The sequence below is a fragment of the Neodiprion virginianus genome, chromosome 4 (assembly GCF_021901495.1).
Source record: "Neodiprion virginianus isolate iyNeoVirg1 chromosome 4, iyNeoVirg1.1, whole genome shotgun sequence".
Taxonomy (NCBI): domain Eukaryota; kingdom Metazoa; phylum Arthropoda; class Insecta; order Hymenoptera; family Diprionidae; genus Neodiprion; species Neodiprion virginianus.
The window spans coordinates 28,183,768-28,206,063 of NC_060880.1; the positions used below are offsets into that span (position 1 = coordinate 28,183,768).

At 35.1% G+C, this 22,296-nt stretch overlaps 6 protein-coding genes across 9 annotated transcripts; 3 read left to right on the forward strand and 3 right to left on the reverse strand.

The window, feature by feature from the left end:
• Positions 1-3,963: 3,963 nt before the first annotated feature.
• LOC124302693 (cyclin-dependent kinases regulatory subunit-like) lies at positions 3,964-6,024 on the forward strand. The gene is made up of 3 exons (XM_046759103.1): positions 3,964-4,316; positions 4,598-4,725; positions 4,842-6,024. Exons 1-3 carry the CDS (start codon positions 4,258-4,260, stop codon positions 4,931-4,933), a joined length of 279 nt encoding a protein of 92 aa, XP_046615059.1. The 5' UTR covers positions 3,964-4,257; the 3' UTR covers positions 4,934-6,024.
• On the reverse strand, positions 5,385-8,676 carry LOC124302691 (transcription initiation factor TFIID subunit 12). 3 transcript variants are annotated; one of them, XM_046759102.1, is made up of 5 exons: positions 8,350-8,676; positions 7,638-7,888; positions 6,287-6,479; positions 6,107-6,197; positions 5,385-6,022 (listed from the first exon to the last, which is right to left on the reverse strand). In XM_046759102.1, the coding sequence occupies exons 2-5, from the start codon at positions 7,884-7,886 to the stop codon at positions 5,998-6,000; spliced, it is 558 nt and encodes a 185-aa protein (XP_046615058.1). In that variant the 5' UTR covers positions 7,887-7,888; positions 8,350-8,676; the 3' UTR covers positions 5,385-5,997. The 3 variants fall into 3 exon arrangements, with proteins under 3 accessions (XP_046615058.1, XP_046615056.1, XP_046615057.1); XM_046759100.1 differs by lacking the exon at positions 5,385-6,022 and having other exon boundaries at positions 6,032-6,197; positions 8,350-8,672; XM_046759101.1 differs by lacking the exons at positions 5,385-6,022; positions 8,350-8,676 and adding an exon at positions 8,282-8,302 and having other exon boundaries at positions 6,032-6,197.
• Positions 8,677-8,722: 46 nt separating this feature from the next.
• On the forward strand, positions 8,723-10,933 carry LOC124302687 (serine--tRNA ligase, cytoplasmic). Its single transcript, XM_046759095.1, has one exon. It carries the CDS (start codon positions 8,888-8,890, stop codon positions 10,367-10,369), a length of 1,482 nt encoding a protein of 493 aa, XP_046615051.1. The 5' UTR covers positions 8,723-8,887; the 3' UTR covers positions 10,370-10,933.
• Positions 10,792-12,998, reverse strand: LOC124302688 (dnaJ homolog subfamily C member 17). The gene is made up of 7 exons (XM_046759096.1): positions 12,759-12,998; positions 12,559-12,687; positions 12,226-12,393; positions 11,878-12,105; positions 11,594-11,674; positions 11,175-11,384; positions 10,792-11,113 (listed from the first exon to the last, which is right to left on the reverse strand). Exons 1-7 carry the CDS (start codon positions 12,825-12,827, stop codon positions 11,000-11,002), a joined length of 999 nt encoding a protein of 332 aa, XP_046615052.1. The 5' UTR covers positions 12,828-12,998; the 3' UTR covers positions 10,792-10,999.
• A 20-nt stretch (positions 12,999-13,018) lies between these two features.
• Positions 13,019-18,879, forward strand: LOC124302683 (conserved oligomeric Golgi complex subunit 2). Its single transcript, XM_046759084.1, has 11 exons — positions 13,019-13,242; positions 13,335-13,562; positions 13,709-13,993; positions 14,089-14,390; positions 14,563-14,680; positions 14,878-15,200; positions 15,430-15,496; positions 15,748-15,934; positions 16,058-16,337; positions 16,422-16,602; positions 16,824-18,879. The coding sequence occupies exons 1-11, from the start codon at positions 13,165-13,167 to the stop codon at positions 16,920-16,922; spliced, it is 2,148 nt and encodes a 715-aa protein (XP_046615040.1). The 5' UTR covers positions 13,019-13,164; the 3' UTR covers positions 16,923-18,879.
• Positions 18,687-22,185, reverse strand: LOC124302689 (alpha-soluble NSF attachment protein). Of its 2 annotated transcripts, none has more exons than XM_046759097.1 (5): positions 21,975-22,185; positions 20,200-20,396; positions 19,840-20,105; positions 19,530-19,703; positions 18,687-19,396 (listed from the first exon to the last, which is right to left on the reverse strand). In XM_046759097.1, the coding sequence occupies exons 1-5, from the start codon at positions 22,064-22,066 to the stop codon at positions 19,247-19,249; spliced, it is 879 nt and encodes a 292-aa protein (XP_046615053.1). In that variant the 5' UTR covers positions 22,067-22,185; the 3' UTR covers positions 18,687-19,246. The 2 variants fall into 2 exon arrangements, with proteins under 2 accessions (XP_046615053.1, XP_046615054.1); XM_046759098.1 differs by having other exon boundaries at positions 21,912-22,036.
• Between the last annotated feature and the right edge of the window lie 111 nt (positions 22,186-22,296).

The following is a 22,296-nucleotide window of genomic DNA, read 5'->3' on the forward strand; positions in this document are numbered from 1 at the left end:
ACGCACTGAAGCTTACATATAAGCTACAGAGATATGCCGGGAGTACACTCTCTCTTTTCAATCGGTTTCATAGCGGGAAACAAGGGCGCAGTGGAAGTGGAACAGCTATAGATATACGCGCATAATTTCGCCTCATTCTCCTGTACCGCCTCGATCCCCGCCTCAAATATCATCAGAGAGAGAAAGGAGTACTCCCGGCATATTTCTGTCCTTTAAATGTTTGCTTCAAGCGGCTCATAAAGCGCTCAGTCTATCTTATAAGTCTACTAGCAGCCCATCCCGGCTTCGCACGGGCATATAATAATATTAAGTAATAATATAAATGTTATTTTTCTAGAAACTCACTGTAAACATTGTGTATTTTCTTTTATTATATTATTATATGCCCGTGCGAAGCCGGGATGGGTTGCTAGTTATGCTGTTAAAATGTAGCTTATATGACACGTTCGTAGATTTACCATAGCAGCGCCATCTATTGATTACTTACTCAACCCAGTCGAAAGGTATCGACATCTGTTAGAATCATTCGGAGTTAACAGATAATTGTGACTGTCAAATAATAACAGACAAATAATTAGCAATATATTATAATTGCGACTATAATTTGAGATTTAAACTATCCTATCTCTCAAGTTGGATCGAACTGCACATGGTGTGCGTATTTTATTATAATCGGTTAAGTGGTTTAGGAGTCCATTGAGGACAAACATCGTGACACGAGATTTATATATATTAAGAAGAAGAAGATAAGATAAGATGAGCTAGACAGGCACGTGAGTAGACAGCTACCCCCACTCCATGGGAAGAGCAACATAGAAGTAGAGAGAATTACCAACGTCTTACAGCGATTCGTGATTTCGATCTTGGTTTAGGTATTGATTGTTTTACATATTCACCAGGTTCTCCATTTTGTTGATTATCTCATACATCATAAGAAAAATAATCCGTACACGAACATCCAAAGTCAATCGCTGTTCGCCTACAGAATGAAAACAATCACCCTTCATCCATAATTAAAACAAACATCTTTCATCCATAATTAAAACAGTCATCTTTCATCGATCATTATTAGTCAGCGAGTCATATGAACTGAAAAATTTCGAACAAACGGCGAATATACGCGAGTACAAACTGACTGGGAAAAACAATTTACCATAATGAACACGTGAAAAGAAGTCATCTGCAATTTTTCGAAGAACGTAAGATCGATCTTGCTAGTATTCTCCGTGGAGTAGGCCTACTGGGGATACCACGTAAAAAAAAACGCGCCGGGTGCTCTACCGCCTGCGGTGGTGTGGAAACGAGCATAAGTGAACTTATGTTCACTAGTCAAATACTAACACATTGTAGTTTTTCAGATGATAATATTATTCTTGCGTAAAATTAACTCATCATCAATAAAAGTCATGCTTTGATAATATGTAACGCATGTGGAATAGTAATACCTTTGGATTTCTCTAAGTTTAATCCGAGTGAATTCCACGTAAATACATTTTCCTTTTTGAAAAATTTCATTTCTTAATTAAAGTCAACAAGGTATCTTTGGCAATTTGGAGTTTGGCAATTCCGAAATCTTTCTCCCCCGCTTGACCTTTCGCAGTCGACACAAGTTGTTAGAATAAAACACGATATTTGCATACCAAATGAGCAAATCTCCCGTAACAAACGATAAAGAACAAAAAAAACGAAGCTTATTCAAAACCGGCTACTAAAAATGACAGAAAGAACGATATTCAAATTTTGTACGTTCGAGATACGGTTGATCCATCTAAAAGACCCATTGTACAAGATGGAATACAGTAAGAAAATCCTAACAATCAACACGGGCACTGCCATAAATGTATAATATATGAAGTGGACAGATATGAGTAATTATAATCTGGGCCACTTGATAGTAAATTTTTGAACAATCTTGTGTTTGGAGGTCAGCGGACAGAGTCGCAATCTAACCAGGCAATATGAGTAGAAGTTAAAAAAAAACTTGATCATATTTAAATTTTTTTAAAATTACTTTTGTGATAATAGTTTCCTGCTATACATTTACGATGAAGCTACTCAACTGGTATAGTTAACAAATTGCAATCTAAAATTTCCAAATTATAAATCGAGTAACGATAAGTTTATCACGTTCATCGCACTAATGTTTGAATATGGTCAGGTCTTCATTATTGTACCGTTAACCATAAAACTTTTGTCAGATGTAACCATAAATTCATAGTTCGGAACAACATAATGCAATAAGTTCTATTAACTATAAATTCGTATTGTCCCCTGAGCACACTATTTTTTATGGTAAAGATAACCACAATTTTCTCTGAGTGTGAATTCAAACCACTCTGGTGGATAGGGAGGAAGAATTTTACGGTATTGTTTTATATTCTTGATTTCCGTTTTCATTTATTTGTAGGAAGTATTTCGGCAGACTTCGATGGAAAATTCTGATGTGAATACCAATACAAAATGGAGTAGCTGCAGCTCATTCACGGTTACTAACTATAATGTCGATAAGAGTATTTTATTTTTCATTAAAAGCTACAATCACAGACTGATCACTTCTACCAAGAAAATTGTTAAATTTTATATTGCTTCCGATTATTTAACCCCTTGATTAAGATGATAATTCGAGAAATTTATAGCAAAGCTCGTACACTGGATTGCCTGCTGCGATTGAGAGGAGGAGGCGTATTCAAAATTTGATGGTACATGAGTCTACACGAGGTAGGAGTCGTGGGTCAAACTTAAAACTGAATTATTGGCTTTTTATTATAGCGGTATGACAAAGGCTCGCAACGCTGTAGGCGATGTCGCCTCTATAAAAATTTTCGCCATCCGATTAGACGTGAAATCACGGGCAAAGATTGCGACATTTTAATGCGTAAAACTTGAAACTTACCGATTATCCTATGCTTCCATAATGCAGAGTCAACCGGCTCAGCTCTTCTGGTCGACGCTAAAACACAGGCTTTGTCGACGATGACGTTCGACGTCGTAAAACCGATAGTTTTCCACACTTAAGCACGCACATGGCTGTTGTAAATGAGAAATAACGATCACATGCAGTATCGACGGGGTTGTATTTGTTATTTCTATTGCACAATTCGCACGAAATTCATACGAGGAGCGAATTCACAAGCAATCTGTTAAGAACATGGTCAAGGGCAATATGAAGACACTTATTTGAACATTGCACGGTCAATAGCGTAGTGTTGTTGTAGCGATCGCATAGCAGTTCTCATGCCCAAAACACTCACGACAAAATAAAAATTACACGTTCTAAAGTAAACAACGCACTCGACACATGGTTTCTCTACGAACATACTGAAAATATTTACCACTTTAGTCTTCAGTGTTAGTCTTTAACGGCGAATCGCGATTGTCATTTGTTGAGCGTTGAACGAAATCGGTCGCAGACAAAGCCCGTGAAAACGAATCTCTGCGTGTCTTTGAACTGTTAATTTAACAATCATTTACCAATGCCAGTCCTGCAGATCGAGTTAATTACGAAAAAGTTGTTAAAATAAGCACAAAACCGTACGAATTCGGAACGCAGGTCCCGACTTTCATTCGAACTTGTCAGCGTCCCGGACTTCAGTACCCTGAAGATAGCGATACAGCAGCGCCGCCTACAATTAGGCGGCAAAACAAAAGCCGATCACGTCAATTATAAGAGAATTTGAAAATACAGGAAGCCGCTCATGCAGGCAGTGCTGAGCAGAGGATTGTATTTTACACGCTTAGCTACGATTTCCAAGTCGTTTAGAATACTCTTCATGTTTGATATACTGTTTTATTGTCAGTAGTGCTTCATCGAGAAATGTCGTAACGTGCATTAGTCGATTAGTGGTATTATCCACTGTCAGTAAATAGAGTAAGTATATAGATCAGCTATCGACGTACGTTTCATATCGAGAATCAGTTATCAAAATCGATTTTGTTACAAAGGACACTAATTGTGTATGTATACTCATTATACATAATCCAGTGTAGATTTACCATCAACAGGGAGAAAATTAGTGGAATACCGAACTTCGCCGGCATAGTGGGTCTTATTTAGAAGTTGATCACACTCTTTTTGTAAGCTGCAACAACGGCTCAGAATAGGAATTTGGAGTCCTCCCTATGGTTACAAATCTTTAAACAGCGTTACATGGTGTAGTGTGGACTGTGGAAACAAGAAGTGGCGTTGTTCGGGAACTGAATTTTTGTGGTAAACTCTTTGTTTACATTTTGCAAATATAAAGCGAAAAATCAAATAAAATGCCTTCGGACCAAATACAGTATTCTGAAAAGTACAACGATGATAAATACGAGTACAGGTTAGTTATTCCAACTCGCACAAACTGCGTCTGTTGATTTCTACCGACGGCTACATAACCTTTTATATCTATGTTTTTATTGTTTTATTCCAGAATTATGTCCTTTAACGGTGGCTATCGTAATTTTTGTATTTGAGATAACGTGCTTTTGACTAGTAAATGATTAACCCAAAACTATTCTACCGCTACACCAAATGAAGTATCAATTACACGCGCATCTATTAACTCTCAGCTAATAACGTATTTAAATTTCCACATCATATACCAAATTTCTTTAACAGGCACGTCATCTTACCGGCAGACTTGGCACGTCACGTACCCAAGTCACATCTTATGACTGAAACGGAATGGCGAAACTTGGGAGTACAGCAAAGCCCTGGGTGGGTTCACTACATGATGCACACTCCAGGTACGATGTACCGAAAGCATTTCTACTCAGCATGAGAATAATTATATTTTCTTAAGTCTTTGATGTTTTTCTCAATAAGTGATATAAGTTGTTCTTAGTCAAAGTGTGATTTTCAGAACCCCATGTTTTGCTCTTTCGAAGACCAAGGGTAGATGTGATACTCAGCATACGAAATGCTCCTATTCAGCAGCAGACAATTACTGTTTGATTAAGTACTAGACACAAATTGGTCCATTATAAGCTTTTGTAATACCATGTCATCTGAGTTGTGCTAACATTCTTTAACTGAAAACGTAAAATAACAAGTGTTCATTACTATTGTACAAGTTTAATCTTAGTATTAAATGTAAGTTGATTTGTTCATTACCCTTACTTATTTATGGAATTCAACATTTATCGTTAACCATTTATATATTTGTATGAAGCTCTGCTTACTTGAAATTGTCAATAAATATCCTATACCGAAGTAATATCTAACTGAAAAATAGCAAGATGACGAAACGACAATCATTCCGTCATGTATTAATTACTTGAGTCGTCCTTGAATGTAATAAAAGTGGATATTTAAAAAAAATTGTACTTTTTCTTCGGTAAAATTTAATATGTGCTTTGTAAATTGTTAGCAATTGGTGTTATATCAATAAGAATACACGGTTTTATTGGCTTTTGATATTAAATTTTCTTTTACTTATTACATATTGCTTAAAGAACGATACCAAAATTAAACTAGCACATCAGATAAATATATTACGCATAAGGTTTTACAAGTTTGTAAAAGGTTCTCTGATATCCTAGCAAAATATTCTTATAACTAAGATGATAGTCAAATGTGCAGTCAAAGACCTGTTGACAAAATACGATATAATCATGCAATCGAACAAAAACTTTGTTTAACCAACATATACAAATGTCTCTGGCTGAAAACAGTAAGAGACCCAATCATTCAGTGCACTTTGGCGACACTCTTTTCAACGAAAATTTGTAGATACTTTTTTTTTTAACATCTCACCATTCTCCGAGTTATATGTGAGCTTAAATTATCGCCTCATTTCAAATAAACCCGTAATTGTTACCTACATACAATCACTACATGAAATGTAGTCACTGGAATAATTAGAAAATATAATACTCGAAACGTACTTTCTTTCCTGCTTCAACATTAATCCAGAATTCAATAGGTCATTTTCTTAGAATCGCATCATTACACACAATGCGAACAGGCACCGTGATATCTTCAATACCCGATTTATTCCAGGGCGTGTAATATCTTTTTCAATTGTAAGCTATGTTGATGTTTCTTAAAAAAAAAAAAAAAAAAAAAAAAAAGAATATTAAAATTAAGGCTCAATATTTTTTTATCGATTTCCGGATCAGAGCCAACCTCTGCTTATGAGCTTCGGTGACTGTAGCGCGTTTGTATGGACGAACTTCATCGGTACCAAAACCAGGAATCCACATGCTCCAGTTCCGTTCTAAAATATAAATTGAAAATGTATCAGTAATCCCATTACCTTACTACATCGAAATATAACGTTCAAATGAGTAAACATTATTAATTCACCTAGATGCAGCTGGACATCTTTTACTTCAACAGTATTGGCATGGCGATGTTTAGCTAAAAGACAAGCAGCGTTTACAGTTGTTTCGACAAAGTCGTCAGCTAACTGTAATAGCATTTCTTCCACTTCCTCATCCAATTGCTCAGTTGGATCAACTTCCCTTACTAAATCTTGTAACCGTGTTTTCGTAAGGAACTGTAACACATAATAGGCGAATAAATAATGAGGATGAAGTCAGTAGCATTGCAGTAATGATGCATATTTAGGAGAAATCGTTACTTCGCATATTTAAGATTGTTTGCAATTTAATAAACCATGATAAACAAAAAATACTCATATAAAATATTTTGAAAAGATAACTCCTTGAAGGACATTCAGAAATTGTACAATAACGTTTTTTCCCCTGAAGGTTTGTTATGTTGACGTTACTAACTTCAGCCTCGTAATAAATAAATAAATAAATATATATATATACAGGGTGTCCCAATTGAGAAGACGCATTACGTTTCCAGCCAACCTAATGGTTCAATTGGAAAATGTGTCCTACAAAAGTTTTATGGTTTAAAGGGGGACACATGAAGAATTTTTTTTCTGCGATCCAGCATCATAACTGGTGATACTGTAGAGGATGGACCAGTTTTTTGAAATGAAATCATATATTTTTATTTCAATTAAGATATTCCTTATTCGAAAATGTACAACTTTTTCAGGAATTTTTTACTCATAATATGAATAGTTCGTGAGATACAACAAAAAATCAAATTCTGTAGTGTGGAACACACACGGGGCGCGGAAGACTGAATCTCCTCGTGTATTGCATGCAGAAATGCAGATACAGAAATATATATATATATATACACATATGCAGAAATGCAGAGGCAGAAATTTTAATTAGTAGCCGCAAAAGAGATGACTCTCAATAAGACGAGATATTCTTATTAGTTTGTACGGGTTCAAAGAGGCATCACATGGCATGCGAGCGGCAGGTTTAACTATATGTCAAGTTACATGGTCAAATTTTTGAAAACTTTTCACTATTCAGTGTTTTGAGAACAAATGTAATTTCGGTTGTGGAGAAAGAAATGAGTAACATGTATGACACAAGAAAATTTGTGTTTCATCATTTAATGTATGATCTGCCAAGCATGAATGACATATTGATTCGCATAATAAAGTACGGTTGCAATGAGATATTTCAAGATCTAAGCTGTCCGTGCAATCAAATAAAATCTGAAAATCCTATCTTTGTATGGTTGCTAAAGTAAATACATTACTTGGATGATGCCAGACACTTTGAATCCTTAGTTAGAAATATTGGTATCGATATTTACTTATATCAAACTAAAAACAAACCTGTGGAAACTCCGAAGTCGAACTGCTGTGGGATAGCTGGGCCGGTGGACCTTTAGCTGATTGAGGTACGTATTGTGATTGCTGCGACTGTGTTTGGGGCTGAGGTACTTGAACGGTACTCCCACTTTGCAATGTTGTTGTAACAGAGGGTGTTGAATTGCTAGGACCTACTGACTGCAGATTGCCAAGTCCAGGACTAACATCTGACGAAGTTGTTCCTGGCTGTATCACAGGATTTTGTTGCGCCATTTCTGTAACAAATATCAATGTTCAATGAAGTTTCATAGATATTGTAATTGTGATACAACAGCAATCAAGAAATACGTTTAAAATAAAGAAAGTACGCGGATATGGATTCGATTGAAGTTACATCAGAAATACCCTTGGGTTTGATAAATTGATAGATAGATAATACTGACCACAATTTTCGTTAAAAAAAAGTATAGTTCTTATTGATGTTGAACATCAATGGTAATAGTAAATTAGTGAATGTGCTATCCTAGCAATGAATGGTGACAGATTTAGAAGCAAAAAATTTTAACTCGATAGTTGTTTAGAAACTTAAGTGTATCAAATTATTAATATAATAGAAAAACTCTAAATTTTTATTGCTGTGTGGTATCATGAAAGATTGGATAACCTATAAAACTGATTTCCGTGTAGAAAGATTCAGATACAAGGACGGACACGTAACAGTTGCATGAATACGTACCAATTTCAATTATTAGTCTAGATTAACTACAGGTTACGAAAATAATTCTCACAGAAGCCGAAATTTTAGAAATGATCCACAACCTCAATTCGGAAAGAAAACAATTACTACGTAGTCCAAAATAAGAAGTAGCGTCTAATAAGTTTTCATTTTCTTTGAGAAACCATTGCAACAATGTTATTTGTATTAATACTATGACATAACATGGGTAATGTGTATTCTGCACTATTTTTGAGGGATATACAATGTCTCAGGTCTCATCATGTCTCATCGCTAAACGGATGTATAAGACCAGTCAAAGGCTAGTCAAAGGTTGCATGAACGTAGCCGTTTTCGCATCGCGTATATATGTAAAACTCGTGGTAAAATCACGTTGAGATAGCTCGCGTGTCAGTTGCATGCGGTTGCATCATTACACGTGTGCATACCATCTGGTAGGAATAGCCGCATTATACCGGTCGTGATAGATTCGAAGAAATTTCGGAGTACGCGACGGTAAAGGAAATACTTAATTTCCCCGGATACGAAGAGGTATAAAATGGTTCTGGACCTTGATCTTTTTAGAACAGACAAGGGATTCGATCCCGAAAAAATTCGGGAGAATCAGAGGAAGCGATTCAAAGATGTCGGGTTGGTTGACACAGTTGTCGAAAGAGACACGTTTTGGCGACAGTTGCGGCACAGAGCCGATAATTTGAATAAATTGAAAAATGTATGCAGCAAAGAAATCGGCGAAAAAATGAAGAAAAAAGAGCCAGCTGGCGGAGATGAACCAGTGCCTAATGACCTAGCTGAGAATTTGGATAACGTAACCTCGGATAACCTCAAAAAACTAAACGTCAATCAGATAAAGAAGATTCGCGCGCTGATCGAAGAGGCGATTCAGCAGAATGCTCAGGACCTTATAAAAGCTGAGACTGAGCGTAGAACCGCGCTGCGTGAAGTTGGCAACCACCTCCATGCGTCTGTTCCAGTTAGCAATGACGAGGATGAGAATAAAGTTGAAAGAACATTTGGCGATTGTACACAGCGCAAAAAGTATTCCCATGTTGATCTAATACACATGATCGACGGTATGGATGGAGATCGCGGCAGCGCCGTCTCTGGTGGTCGAGGATACTTCCTTGTCGGGCCAGCAGTTTTTTTGGAACATGCGCTGATCCAATTTGCACTGAGGAAACTTTTCGACAAGGGCTACAAGCCATTGTACACTCCGTTTTTCATGAGAAAAGACGTGATGCAAGAAGTGGCCCAGCTTTCTCAATTTGATGACGAGCTTTACAAAGTTGTCGGAAAGGGAAGTGAACGTGGAGAGGATAAGGAAATTGAGGAAAAATACCTGATAGCCACTTCCGAACAACCTATCGCCGCTTTCCATAGAGATGAGTGGATTGCAGAAGCCAGTCTTCCGATAAAATATGCAGGTCTCTCCACCTGCTTCAGGCAAGAGGTCGGGTCCCATGGTCGAGACACTAGGGGTATATTTAGGGTACATCAGTTTGAAAAAGTTGAACAATTTTGTCTCACCTCGCCACATGACAACAAGTCTTGGGAAATGATGGATGAAATGATAGAAAACGCTGAGTCGTTTTACCAGGAGCTCAACATTCCGTATCGGGTAGTAAACATTGTATCTGGGGCACTAAATCACGCGGCTTCTAAAAAACTGGACTTGGAGGCATGGTTCCCTGGTTCTGGAGCTTTTAGAGAGTTGGTCTCTTGCAGCAACTGTCTCGATTATCAAGCTAGACGACTTCTCGTTCGTTATGGACAAACAAAAAAAATGAATGCCACTATGGACTACGTTCACATGCTGAATGCCACAATGTGTGCAGCTACAAGAGTTATTTGTGCTGTATTAGAAGTAAATCAAACTGAAACTGGGATTTTAGTACCTGATGCTATCAAGCAATTTATGCCTGCTAAGTATCAGAATGAAATACCGTTTGTAAAACCAGCCCCTATTGACGAAGCAGAAACCAAGAAACAGAAAAAACAGAAAGAAGGAATGAAAAAATAAAATTCACGTAATTAGCTTTGTTACCTTACAAATAACTTAAATCAACTTACTTCAACAACTCCATAAAACACACATAAAGTGTTGTTCACACAGGTTTATCTGCCCGTAAATATAGCATTAATAATTTTCAGATTATGCGAAATTAGTCAATTTTGAAAGCTTTTCTATTGCCATTCAACTAATTAATAAATAATTGCTTTGATGCATTATTTGTATTTAATTATACAATATGCTGATGAGCACCTTAAACCTGTATCCTCGTAGTATGTTATGTACATACAACATCCAGAATCACTTATATTGTGTATCATACATTATTTGTATATAATAACGCTAGCCAAATTTTGAAGACCAGTTTAATTTTATTTTATTTCAAAATTTTTTCTGGCGTATTTCATAAAATTTGTTTTTTGAATCGATACAATAATTAGTCGATAAGACTATCAGCTGGTGACATTTTATTTTGCTCTCAACTTTTTACTTTTGGTAGAAAGTAGATATTAATGGGTAATCGGCAAAGTGTAAGATTGAATTTGTGATCTTAATAAAACAGTGTGTACTCTATAAGTTTTTTTTTTCACCTCTGTCTTTTGTACTTATGTTTCCTGCATAAACACAATTTTTAATGATTTAACCATCCTCTTGAGTCAATTTTTCTATAAGTCGTTTGCGTTCTTCGGCTCGTCGTAGGTTGCTTAACACCGAAGTTTCGAACTCCAAATCGGATATTTTATTCTGTACATTCTGAAAATTAGTAGTATTTTTTAAGTAAACAGAAAACGAATCAAGTATGATTAATACTTACAAATATATTAGGGGCTGAAGAGTAACTCGGAAAATTCATGCTTGGTTTACTCGTAGAGGTATCCTGAGATGGGAATAGCAACGTTCGACTCTTTGGTAGTGACCCGATTATATTTGACGGATCACACGCTGTTTTCATTTCAGGCTTACATACCCATTCCAAGGTTATAGGATTACTCACAAGGCCTTTTTCTATCTGTATTGCCATTCCCTATAAACAAAGAATCTTGTGTCCATTAAATTTCGAATATTTCATAGCGGGCAAATTTTAATGAGTCATTGCATTAATCTATGATTCTAATTTTGCTTCAGATTTCCACATGCATTACCACTGGACCTATAGAATTGTCAAACATTTTTAATGAGAATAAGTAAAACATGGTGTGCTAGTAATGTATTGTAAGTAAAATGTATTCTTACTGCAGCGTCGGTTCTGGCATATTCAACTAGTGCCCGTCCTTTTTTATTTGAAGAAACAACCAATATATTGATATCTCCGTGCTGAAAATTGCAAAGAATGTACATATAATTATTTGTAGGTTTAAAAAAATCTAGTGTAAATTAAAGTTGATTAGAAAAAAGTACAAGTGCTTCATCTCCATGTCCCATAAGGAAAAACAAAACACGCTTTGGGAAAAAAGCAAAGGTCTTAGATTCGCATCACTGTATTGAAGAAGAATGTACCTATATAACTAGAATCTCACCTTTGACAAAATCTGATGTAAGGTACTAGAGTCATAGCCACCATTGAGTGGATCATCTTTAGCTGCTTTCCATTTGATCTTGACTCGCCGTTCATTAAGATTACTGGACTGTGATTTACCAGCTGTTCCTCGCATTTTACGCAACTCTTCCAAGACCTGCTGACGAACAAACGCTACCTCTTCCTCGACTTGCTTGGAACCTTCAGTACGCAGTCGCTCTATTTCATCCTACATGGAGAAAGAGAAAGAAACAAATTACAATTGTAATACTTGATCTGTGAAAGCAATGAATGAAATGTAAGTCAAAATAAATTAATGGCCAAAAGCAGCTATTACAAATTAATGTACCTGAAGTCTTTGCTCATCAGTTTTAGTATTTTCTCCTTGTATCTGAGATTTTCTGTGAGCCTCTTCCCGTGCTTCCAAATCTTCCTTCAATTTTTTCCGCTTTGAATCTAATTGTTTACTACGTAGTTTAGCTTGAACTTTTGCATTGATCACCTTATCGTACGCCGCCTATCAGATTTTGATGAATAGTTAAGCAATCGTAGATGACTAACAATGAGGGTTGAAATTTATGATCAATACTCTAAACAAGTTATTACTTGTGAAATACGAGTCTAACAATTTTCTGGCAGAAGTAACGATGTGACAACTGGTAAAAATGACAAGTTTACTCACTCTGGCGGATTCATCAGTCAATATTTCTAAAGCTCTCGAAAGTTGGTGGAATAACTCTGCGGCTTTAGGATTATCAGGATTCTTGTCTGGATGGCAAGAAAGCGCTTTTTTTCGGTACGCTGTTTTTATCTGTAAAATAATTTTTTCAGGTTAAGAATAAGAATTCCCTCACAATATCAAATGACTTGTATTATACCAACGTCTTTTATCGTAGCTGTTGAAACAGATCCAATCAATTCGTACAAATCTAAGTCCATTAAATTGTCCATTTTTAGCTGATATTTCTGGCAGCTTTTGTGCAAGGGAAAACGTTCAGCAGTTTGATATTTCTTGACGGTTACCAAGTTTATAGGTTATGTTTTGAGTTAGCTGACGTCGAATGATTGGTTGATTACTATTCCCGTCTGTGGCTGTCAAAATTACGCCGTGTTGTCCGTTATTCCAATTGCCACCTGTTAATTCCTCCGATCTGTTAACGTTGGCGTCAACTTGGTGACTGTTTAGGAATAGCGGCGTCTACCATTATTAGCCAAATAAGAAATTAATGTCCGCATCAAATAAGCCTAACCTATGATTCAAACGCGAAAAATCTAGCCATACGCAAAGATGCCTGAAACATCGGAGGATTTTATGCTACCAAAAGCACCCAAGGATTTATCCTTCAATGAAAATGATTTCAATGCGGTAATTAATATTTTTTTTCCGCTGTATACGTGTAAATCTAATAAGTTGCTTTTTTTCATATGCTTGTATGATATATGCCCACCAACTTACAGAACAACTTTAACGTCGATGCATTTCTACAAGAGCATCGGAAAAAGGCAAGCTTGGAGACAATGCGAGATGATTTGGGCGTATATTTAAAAGTTTTACGATCCGCAATGATTGAACTCATCAACAAGGATTACGCCGACTTTGTTAACTTGTCCAGCAACTTGATTGGACTAGACAAAGCTATAAACAATCTACAAGTTCCGTTAGGTCAATTGAGAGAGGAAGTAATGGCAAGTATTTTTGTTTCGCTATGTCACTCGAAACTGCACCGAATACCAATTAAACGAATATTACGGAACGTATCTTGCATCGGAATTCACATGGTTCTTGCACGTGAAAAGGTATAAATGATTATCATATTGATTTTGGATTGCAGCAAGTACGGCAAACTCTAGATGACATGATAAATGAGGTGACAAGCACATTGAATGAGCGCTGTCTTATTAGAGAGCGTAAGCAAAGCTTACAAAGCTTAGCACATGTGCACGACTCTATCACCAAATTATCTAATATTCTTGTGAAGAAAAATACATCCAATTCGAAAGATAAGGAGCAGATCAAGCTAGATTCAGATCTCTTGGAACGAGCTGCTACAGAATTCAATCAACTTAAATTTCACATTTCCAGATGTAAAACAGATCTTACAGAGGCGCGAATCAAGGTATCTTCACATTTTCAAGTTGTAACACCTAATTAATACCAATATTGTTAATATTTACAAATTTGTCTTAAAAATGTTAATATTCAACTCTGCAGACGTGCAACGAAATAGGGCAGAGTTTGATGAGTAATCTAGATAAGATGTTTATATCCAGCATAAAGAAAAAACAGCCTGAACTATTGATACGTTGTCTAAGAATATATGTTACCCTTGACAAAGTTTCGGATACAGAAAACCTCTTGCGTAGAAAGTTGATAGCTCCTCTGATTGAAAATGTAATTAATGAAATAACTCTGCAAAGTGAACCGCAAGGCTTGCGAGGCATCTACCAAAGATTACTGTCTATATTTGACGAAGACTTAGCCCAGCTTCTTACAATTACGTTATATCCAGATAGGTAAGTGCTTCACATTTTGAACAAATAGACCCATTCAGTTTAGATGCAAAAAAACTTAGATTGCTATAAGATGCATAACTAATACATTCTTATAGTTAAAAACATCAAAATTATTAAGATTCTTGTGGATGAAATTACTTACGATCACATATTATCTCTTATTTATTTTCAGAATGTCTGTGAAAGGATTTAACTTCATAGTGAACAGTTTTTGGCCCGAAGTTGAAGAGAGGATTGAGTTGCATCTAAATTTAATATTTGCTCCGGGTAATCCTGAGTTGTTTCACAGGGTAAGCAGCAGTATTGCAAAAACTTAGCACACTAACGTAGATGCTTAGTTATTGTCATTTAAATTTTAGAGGAGTGAAAATGTATATATTGGAGTTTAGGGTAATTTATTGTATTTTAATAATCCAGGATAGAAAGTGAGTTTATGGCATTTATAGGCTCCGTTTAAAATATGTTTAAAATAGTCCGATTGTTTCAGAGATATTTGGAAACAGTAGAATTTCTAACAAAACTTGAAGAAGCTTGCTGCACTCCTGAGACATTGTCAGAATTAAAAAGGCATGCTCTGTATCATAGGTTTTTGGGAAAGTGGAATTTGCCAGTATATTTTCAAATCAGATTTCAAGAAATAGCTGGTACTGTTGAAGCCGTACTATGTGAAGATATTTCTCCCTCGATGCTCAAAGAAAATACATCTGCGATTACATCAAATGAATTCACACTGCATCCAACCAATGTTGTTTGGGAATCCCTCATGAAAACGTGGGCAGATGGTATATTTCTCCCAAAACTATTACAGCGGTGAGTTTAATGTTGTTAAACTTATAGTTGTTATTGAAACAATCATTCACTAATTGCAGGTTCCAATCATTTTAAATTCTTGTAAGTCGTGTAAAGAAAGAAAGCTAAATTTAAACCATTAAATCGTATATCGTAATGAAACTAATTACAACGAAGTTAAATTAAACTTAGATATCTACAATCAATCTCATTACTGCCAACTTCATTAGTCATACTTATATTTTCACAGTTTTTGGAAATTGAGCCTTCAAATTATTTCACGGTATCAAACATGGTGTAAAGTGGCAGTGACACAAGTGAGTATAGTATGCAGTGTTGTTCTAATAGAATGTCATTATCATTCATAGTCGCATTAGATTTTATAAATTACATTCTAAAAAATAACTAGTTTCTTTCCCTAGTTAAGTATACTCTAACAGAAAAAGAAAGATGATACATGTTCAACTAGAAATTATGTGACTACTCGGATTTTCTAAAATAACTGAACAATCAAAATACTCAATAAAGTGGTCATAATAATTTACTCATTATTTCATGGTAATTGTAGAGTTGGCCGGATGCTGCCAAGTCTACTACCAGTAACATTATTGAAACGGCACACCCACCTAGACTGCAGTTTTTGGTTTTTTTATACACTGACATAGAAAAACTGATAAAAAATATGCCTTCATTTTTGGAGGTAGTGTGGAGTAAAATTACAAGCACAAACTCTACTCTTAAGAAGATATTTGAAGGTAAGATGATGCTATTTATTAATACACACCTGTTTGATATTTTTCAAAATACTATCTTTAGATGGTGGCATAGACATACCGTTGTAAAATAAAGTTAGTAATATATCAATACGAACGTTACAGATTGCTCAGCAGAATCTGAGAAAAATTTACAATCTACGCTACCACTTATCACCGATGAAATAATGAAAGAACTAATGTCTCAGAGTGCGATTCATTTGAAACAAGTTAGCGATATCCCTAGATTATTCCGTCGCACAAATAGAGAAGTGCCGACTAAACCTTGCACATATGTTAGCCATGTGATTGAACCCCTAACTAATTTTTACATGGAGTATAATTCAGCCATACCAGGTCTTGTTACGAAATTACTGGAGTCCACTGTGTCTTTGGTGTCAGAACAGTGAGTCACATTTTATTGGTGCAGAAAATGGTTTTGACTCTTTTAGGCTTACGTCATATGGTTCTAATAAATGATTTTTGTCAGGTATTTACTGTCAGTAACTGATGTTTTAACATCTGTACAAAAAACTGAAGAGAGTCTGCGGAGGTTGAAGAAAATCAGAGACAAATCAACAGGAATATCATCGTCAGAGGGCAAAGGCATTGGTGACGATGAGAAAATCCGGATTCAATTAGAAATTGATGTACAGAATTTTTATCAAATGGTAAGATAAATTAGGTATTCGTCAGAATAATCAGCTTCTGTGTGAGTTGCAGATTAATACTAAAAACTGAAATATCTCGTTCAAATCATACATCTACTTCTCTTCCCCTGATCAAACAGAAAGTTTACTAATTCACATCAGTATTATTTTTCTTCAATGTTATCTCTATATGACGGAATTTATCTTATATCATATATATGTATGTTTTCGTCTTTTTTCAGATAGGGAATCTAGGAATAATTGGAACCAATGTTTCCAATCTGAAGCAATTATTGCAAGTAGTTCAAGAGGCTTTAACAAGTCGAAATGAGACAAGATAAGGTACACCTAACCGTGCATGATGGGATGCCAACGTTTTGCAATAAATGATAATAAATTAGTTCACTTGCGTATTCAGATTCTTTATATGCCGGCTTCTGTCTCATTTTTCATTGATATTTAATGAAAAGCAAAATACTCTTAATCATTGTCAGACCAACCCGTAACTAATATTTGGCATCATATTGACGTGCTTCTCAATAACTTGTGTCATTGTTGCATAACTTGATGAGGAGATCTGTACAGTCACATATTTTAACGTATCCAATGAGTCATTTATTGATACGTTTACTGCTAGTAATTATATATCACTGTACAGTGTTTTCATACATTTATTACATGTTTATTTTTATTATTAAGCCAGTTGAATATTTTACAGTGTCATGAAAATCGAATTCATCGTATAAAATAAAAGAAAGAATATACAATTTGGGGAAATACGGCATGGATTTTATCCTGTAATTTGTATGATGCGAAAGAAAAACGAATAAACAAATATGTACATAAAAATAACAGATATCAATATAATATATCTTCTACCAACTTAGTAATAAAGAATATGCCGTGACCTGATGGCTAATAGTAATATTAAGTAACTGCACTTTTTCTTTAAAGTCAAAGTATGTCGTAAGTAACTGTCACAGTATACTAGTACAGGAGAAACCATTGCTACTTTCAAAAAGTGGAATGCCTTCTCCAACCAATTGTGAATAATAACATCTTCAAAGGTTGATATAAGTTATTTGATGATTGATTCACTCGATCATACGACAAAACCTGGGACTAGATATCCGTTGTTTAATTTTGACATCTGTCACTCTTACAATCTAGGAATGCATTTTATAAGTAAGTCAATTATTTCGAATAATAGGGAACCAGCACTTTCAATATACAGACATATAACATACTTTCATTTTCAGAATAACGAAATGATATAGTTTCGAATCATTCGACTTCACAATATTATACATGCCAGGTTAATATTTTGTAGTTACATGAAAATTGGAATAATAGCACACAAGTATTTAAAGTGCTTTTACTCCATCATAAACTGATAACAGGACAAAATATAGTTTACCTTCATTCGAATGAAGTATATCACATATTTTTATTTCCAATTGTGTATAAATAATATCCTGATAAACATTGCTGTCACTGTTCCATTAAAATGATAAACTCGGAATATCGGTCAAACTCGAAAATGAATTTTCAGTTTTTTATTTTAGAGAAACAAAAACAAATAAATAAAAAATCTGCAATTTTGTCGTGAATAATTGTTAATATGTAATATACAAAATACAATATTGACATATACGTTTACACAACATTGAAATAATCTCGAAATTGAGAATAACCTACCAATACTATATAACATTATTAACATTTTTGCATGGTTAACTCGGCAGCTAAATAGTATATCTTCAATGAAACTGGTAAAATATTACGTTATTATTAATTTAACATTATTATAGCCAATATATGTATATTTATTATAAGTATATATGTATATATGAATGTAGTCAGTGCATTATGTTACTAATTATGAGTCACTTAAGGTGAAAAACAGTACAAAGCAATGATATTAGTTTCAACGATTCAAAATTGAATTTTAAGTTTTTATAACGTTTCAAAAGAACGGAGTTTCAGTTAATTCAGAAATGTGAAAAAAAAAATTCGTCGTAGATAATATATCCCCACTTATGTTAGCACTGATTGTAAATTGCCACAAAGTAACGAACGGGAACTGGAAGAATGAGAAACAACACTTTCTCCTGGAAGTTCGAACTTTAATTTAAATGAAACATATACACATTATTATTCTGAATTGTAATCCAGGTAGCCTTTCTAAACGTTATAAACAACCTAATGAGGCTTTATCGCTATCTGTGCCTCTGAGCTATACCTTCAGTAGTGATCGTGCCATGTACTTTTAGGAACAAAAAAATTCATCGTTATATGTTCACTAGCAAAAAATTCATAAGTGTCGGATAGTAGAAAAATTTAATAACATCCGTTGCAAATTGAATCAGGCCCTGTGTAAGTGAGAATGAAGAATATTGACGTACTAGTGTTACAAACCGATTCCAACAGAATGTATTTACTACCATTCTTGAATATATTTCAATTCTATACAATGATACTTCACACATTTCTAAGAACGATAAACAATTTCGTGAGTACTTTAATAAAACACAGTATTCGTTTATCCCCTTCAAGACGCAAGGGTCTGAAGATATTCTATAAGCCTGGCTATGAGAGGAAGATGTGCACAATCTGAGTGGGAAGATATTAATGGCATATTATTATGTGTAAAAGAGTGAAAAGATCAGCGTAGGTCTGGGTTGTCGTTGACTTGTTTCTTAATGCGCAATAAGATCGTTGTGTACCAGGAATCCAACCGTGATATGGAATCATACTCCTTAACTGCTTCTGTGTATCCTTCCAAATTTTGTTCTTCTAGGTGCTCGATTAGCGTCTGTATGAACAACAAAAAAGTAGGTGAAGATTTTAGGACAAAAACATTCTTAACTATCTTAACTATCTGGCATTTATCCACGTAAAATTTGAACTTTATTTCATTTAATGTTGATAATAAATTACTAATTTACCTTGATAAGTTTGTATTCTCTAGAATCCTGAAAAGCAGGGTATTGTTCTTGATAACGTTCGATCGCGTGTTGAGCATTCAAAACATCGACGCAGAGATGGCATAATGCAGCACGAAAAAAGTACTCCTTCGCACTATATTTCAACAGCGAGCTTTCAAGGGACGAAGAGGCGACCTGTAAGTCATCAATCTCTATAAAATTATACATTACATCTCGCATAAGAGCAAGTGTTTAATTTTTTCTATTCTTATACACTAAGATCCCCTACCATCCTATCGTAAACCAAACAGTTAATATGAATCACACAAACCTGTTCATAGATCTGGATCGCTTTGTCGTAATTCTCAAGTTGGGCGGCATATTGTGCCACCTTGAGCAAACATTTATTTGCGGAAGAGTTACTTTCTTCACCCCGGAAATAGTCGGCTGCCTGCTCGTAGTGGTTTACTGCTCTATCAAGGTCGACAGACTCACTCTCATACATCTCTGCTATACTTTGATGGTGCTTAGCTGCCATTGTGAACCTTCCCATGTCCGTATATATCTCTATTGCTTTTAGAAGACAGCTAACCGCCTCTACATCATTGTAAAAAAAACGTCAAATGAGATCTATTGTCAGTGATTGCAATTCAAGACAGTTCAACCTATATCACACAACAAACAATCATACCATTTGGATCCGACTTTTTATAACAGTTGGCAGCATCTACGTAGTTTGTCGCAGCATCGTGTCTGCTACCAGCTTTGCCGTGAAGATTAGCTGCTTCACAAAATGCATTTCCTGCGGCTCCCCACTTTTTTGCCATTTTGAACATATTTGCTGCACGCTGATAGCATTCTACTGCTTCTTCTACCTTCGACGATCCTCTGTGGAGTAATACGCATTTTTTTCAAATATTTTGTACGAATAACACAACGATTACACTGCAGTTTGTAATTACCGCTTTAGATTATTAAATTATCAATGCCAAAATGAAATCTATTCACCAGATAGATTGACAAAGTTTTCCCTAATATCTCACAAGCTAGATACAGGCTGAAATTTTTTAATATAAATTTCTTGTATGTGAGATTCGGAAACATCATTGGAACAAACTATATCTTCAGTATTGCTTGGTCATGCTTCAAAGTTTCATTCCTAAATTGGTTTAACTATGATCTTCAAATTTACCTGCATCAGTTATATGAAACAATTTTTAATGTAGGCATAATGTGTTTTTTGAGAATACTTTCTGTCATCAGTTTGTTAAGTAACATAAATTTTGTCTCGGACAAGCAAGTTCCTCATTCATCAAAGAAATGATTTTTCTGTTTAACAGTAACATATGTCTGTGAATTTTTAATGATACTTAAAATATCGTAGAAGATAATTCTTACAAATTCGTTATCCATTTTATAAAACACAATCAAGCATTTATGTTAAACTGAGATATCTTCAGCAGTTTAATTAATCACGTTGCATAACATTTTATCAATACTTGTGAAACCATTTAAATGAAGTTTATCTCTCAGCAATGAATTTTTTTTGAAATGCATATCTTTCCTTGATTGAATCAACGATTAATCACCCGAATATATTGCTCAGTGAATAAGTAATTTTATACTCTTATTTGTATTTCGATATCTTGTACTGCAAGTAATACACATAAACAAATAATTGGGTGAATATAAGTCCATGAAGAATAAATGTAATGGATAGTCTTTACAAAAATAAACTTAATTCAGTGGATTGAGTGAAGTCCGAATGTCGACAGGAAGCATTCTGCATATGAGAATAAACAAAGCTAAATAATACCATATGATGTTATTGTGAAGTTAAGATCAGGAAAAAATATGACTAATACATTTTGTAATTGTTTCAGTTTTCAGTCGATTAACACAAAAGAACAAGGTAATGGATGCTAAGTTTACAAGCACTCGCGACCCTACTTACACAATATACTTGTTCAGTCGTACAGGACATATGACATACAATAACAATTCGGCAAATTATTGTTTAAACTTTAATCATGTGTGTAAATTTAAGATTGTCGAATGTCATATGGACCTTGTCACTCAACCATTGAACATACTGACTGTAAATTGATGTGTAAATTTGGAAGGTTTGTTATGCCATAAGAACTGAGATTGAAGGAAAATTGTTAGACCTGGAAGTAGTGCCTAAACGTAGCAATGAAGGGGTCGAGTTATGCACGTACATTAAAAAAATATTCATTTGATTCCAATATCAAACTCTTGATGATATGAAATTGGCGAATTCTCATGATTCGTACGATGAATTTCAAGTGATAGTAAAATACGTGAAAATGTATCGAAAATATGTCACTTAGGAATAGGATCGTTTATGCAAATCAGTAAGGAGCTCGTCAAATTGCGACATACGTATCAATAAATTCGTCCATCCTTGCAGTCTGTCATTTTTCTGACAAATCAATATCAACTCACCCGAAAAGAGATCCAAAGAAACCTTTCGAGGAAGTTAATTTTTTTTCTGCCTCAGCCATGAGCTGTATGGCTTTCTGCTCATTGTCACCCATTACGATAAATACTTTTTAAAACAATTCGCTATTTCTCTATTATACTGTCACTCGCTTTATTGACAAAATCCATTCACTGTGCGCCACCAGTGAGCTCTGACCTGCTCTGACGTCACCATGAAGGAAACATCCACCCTATTCGTTTTCACTTATTTCCACTGAGGGAAGACAGGGGGGATCGCCGTTCGCCAATCGCGTTCGTCTATCTATGTAAAACCAGAAATTGAGCC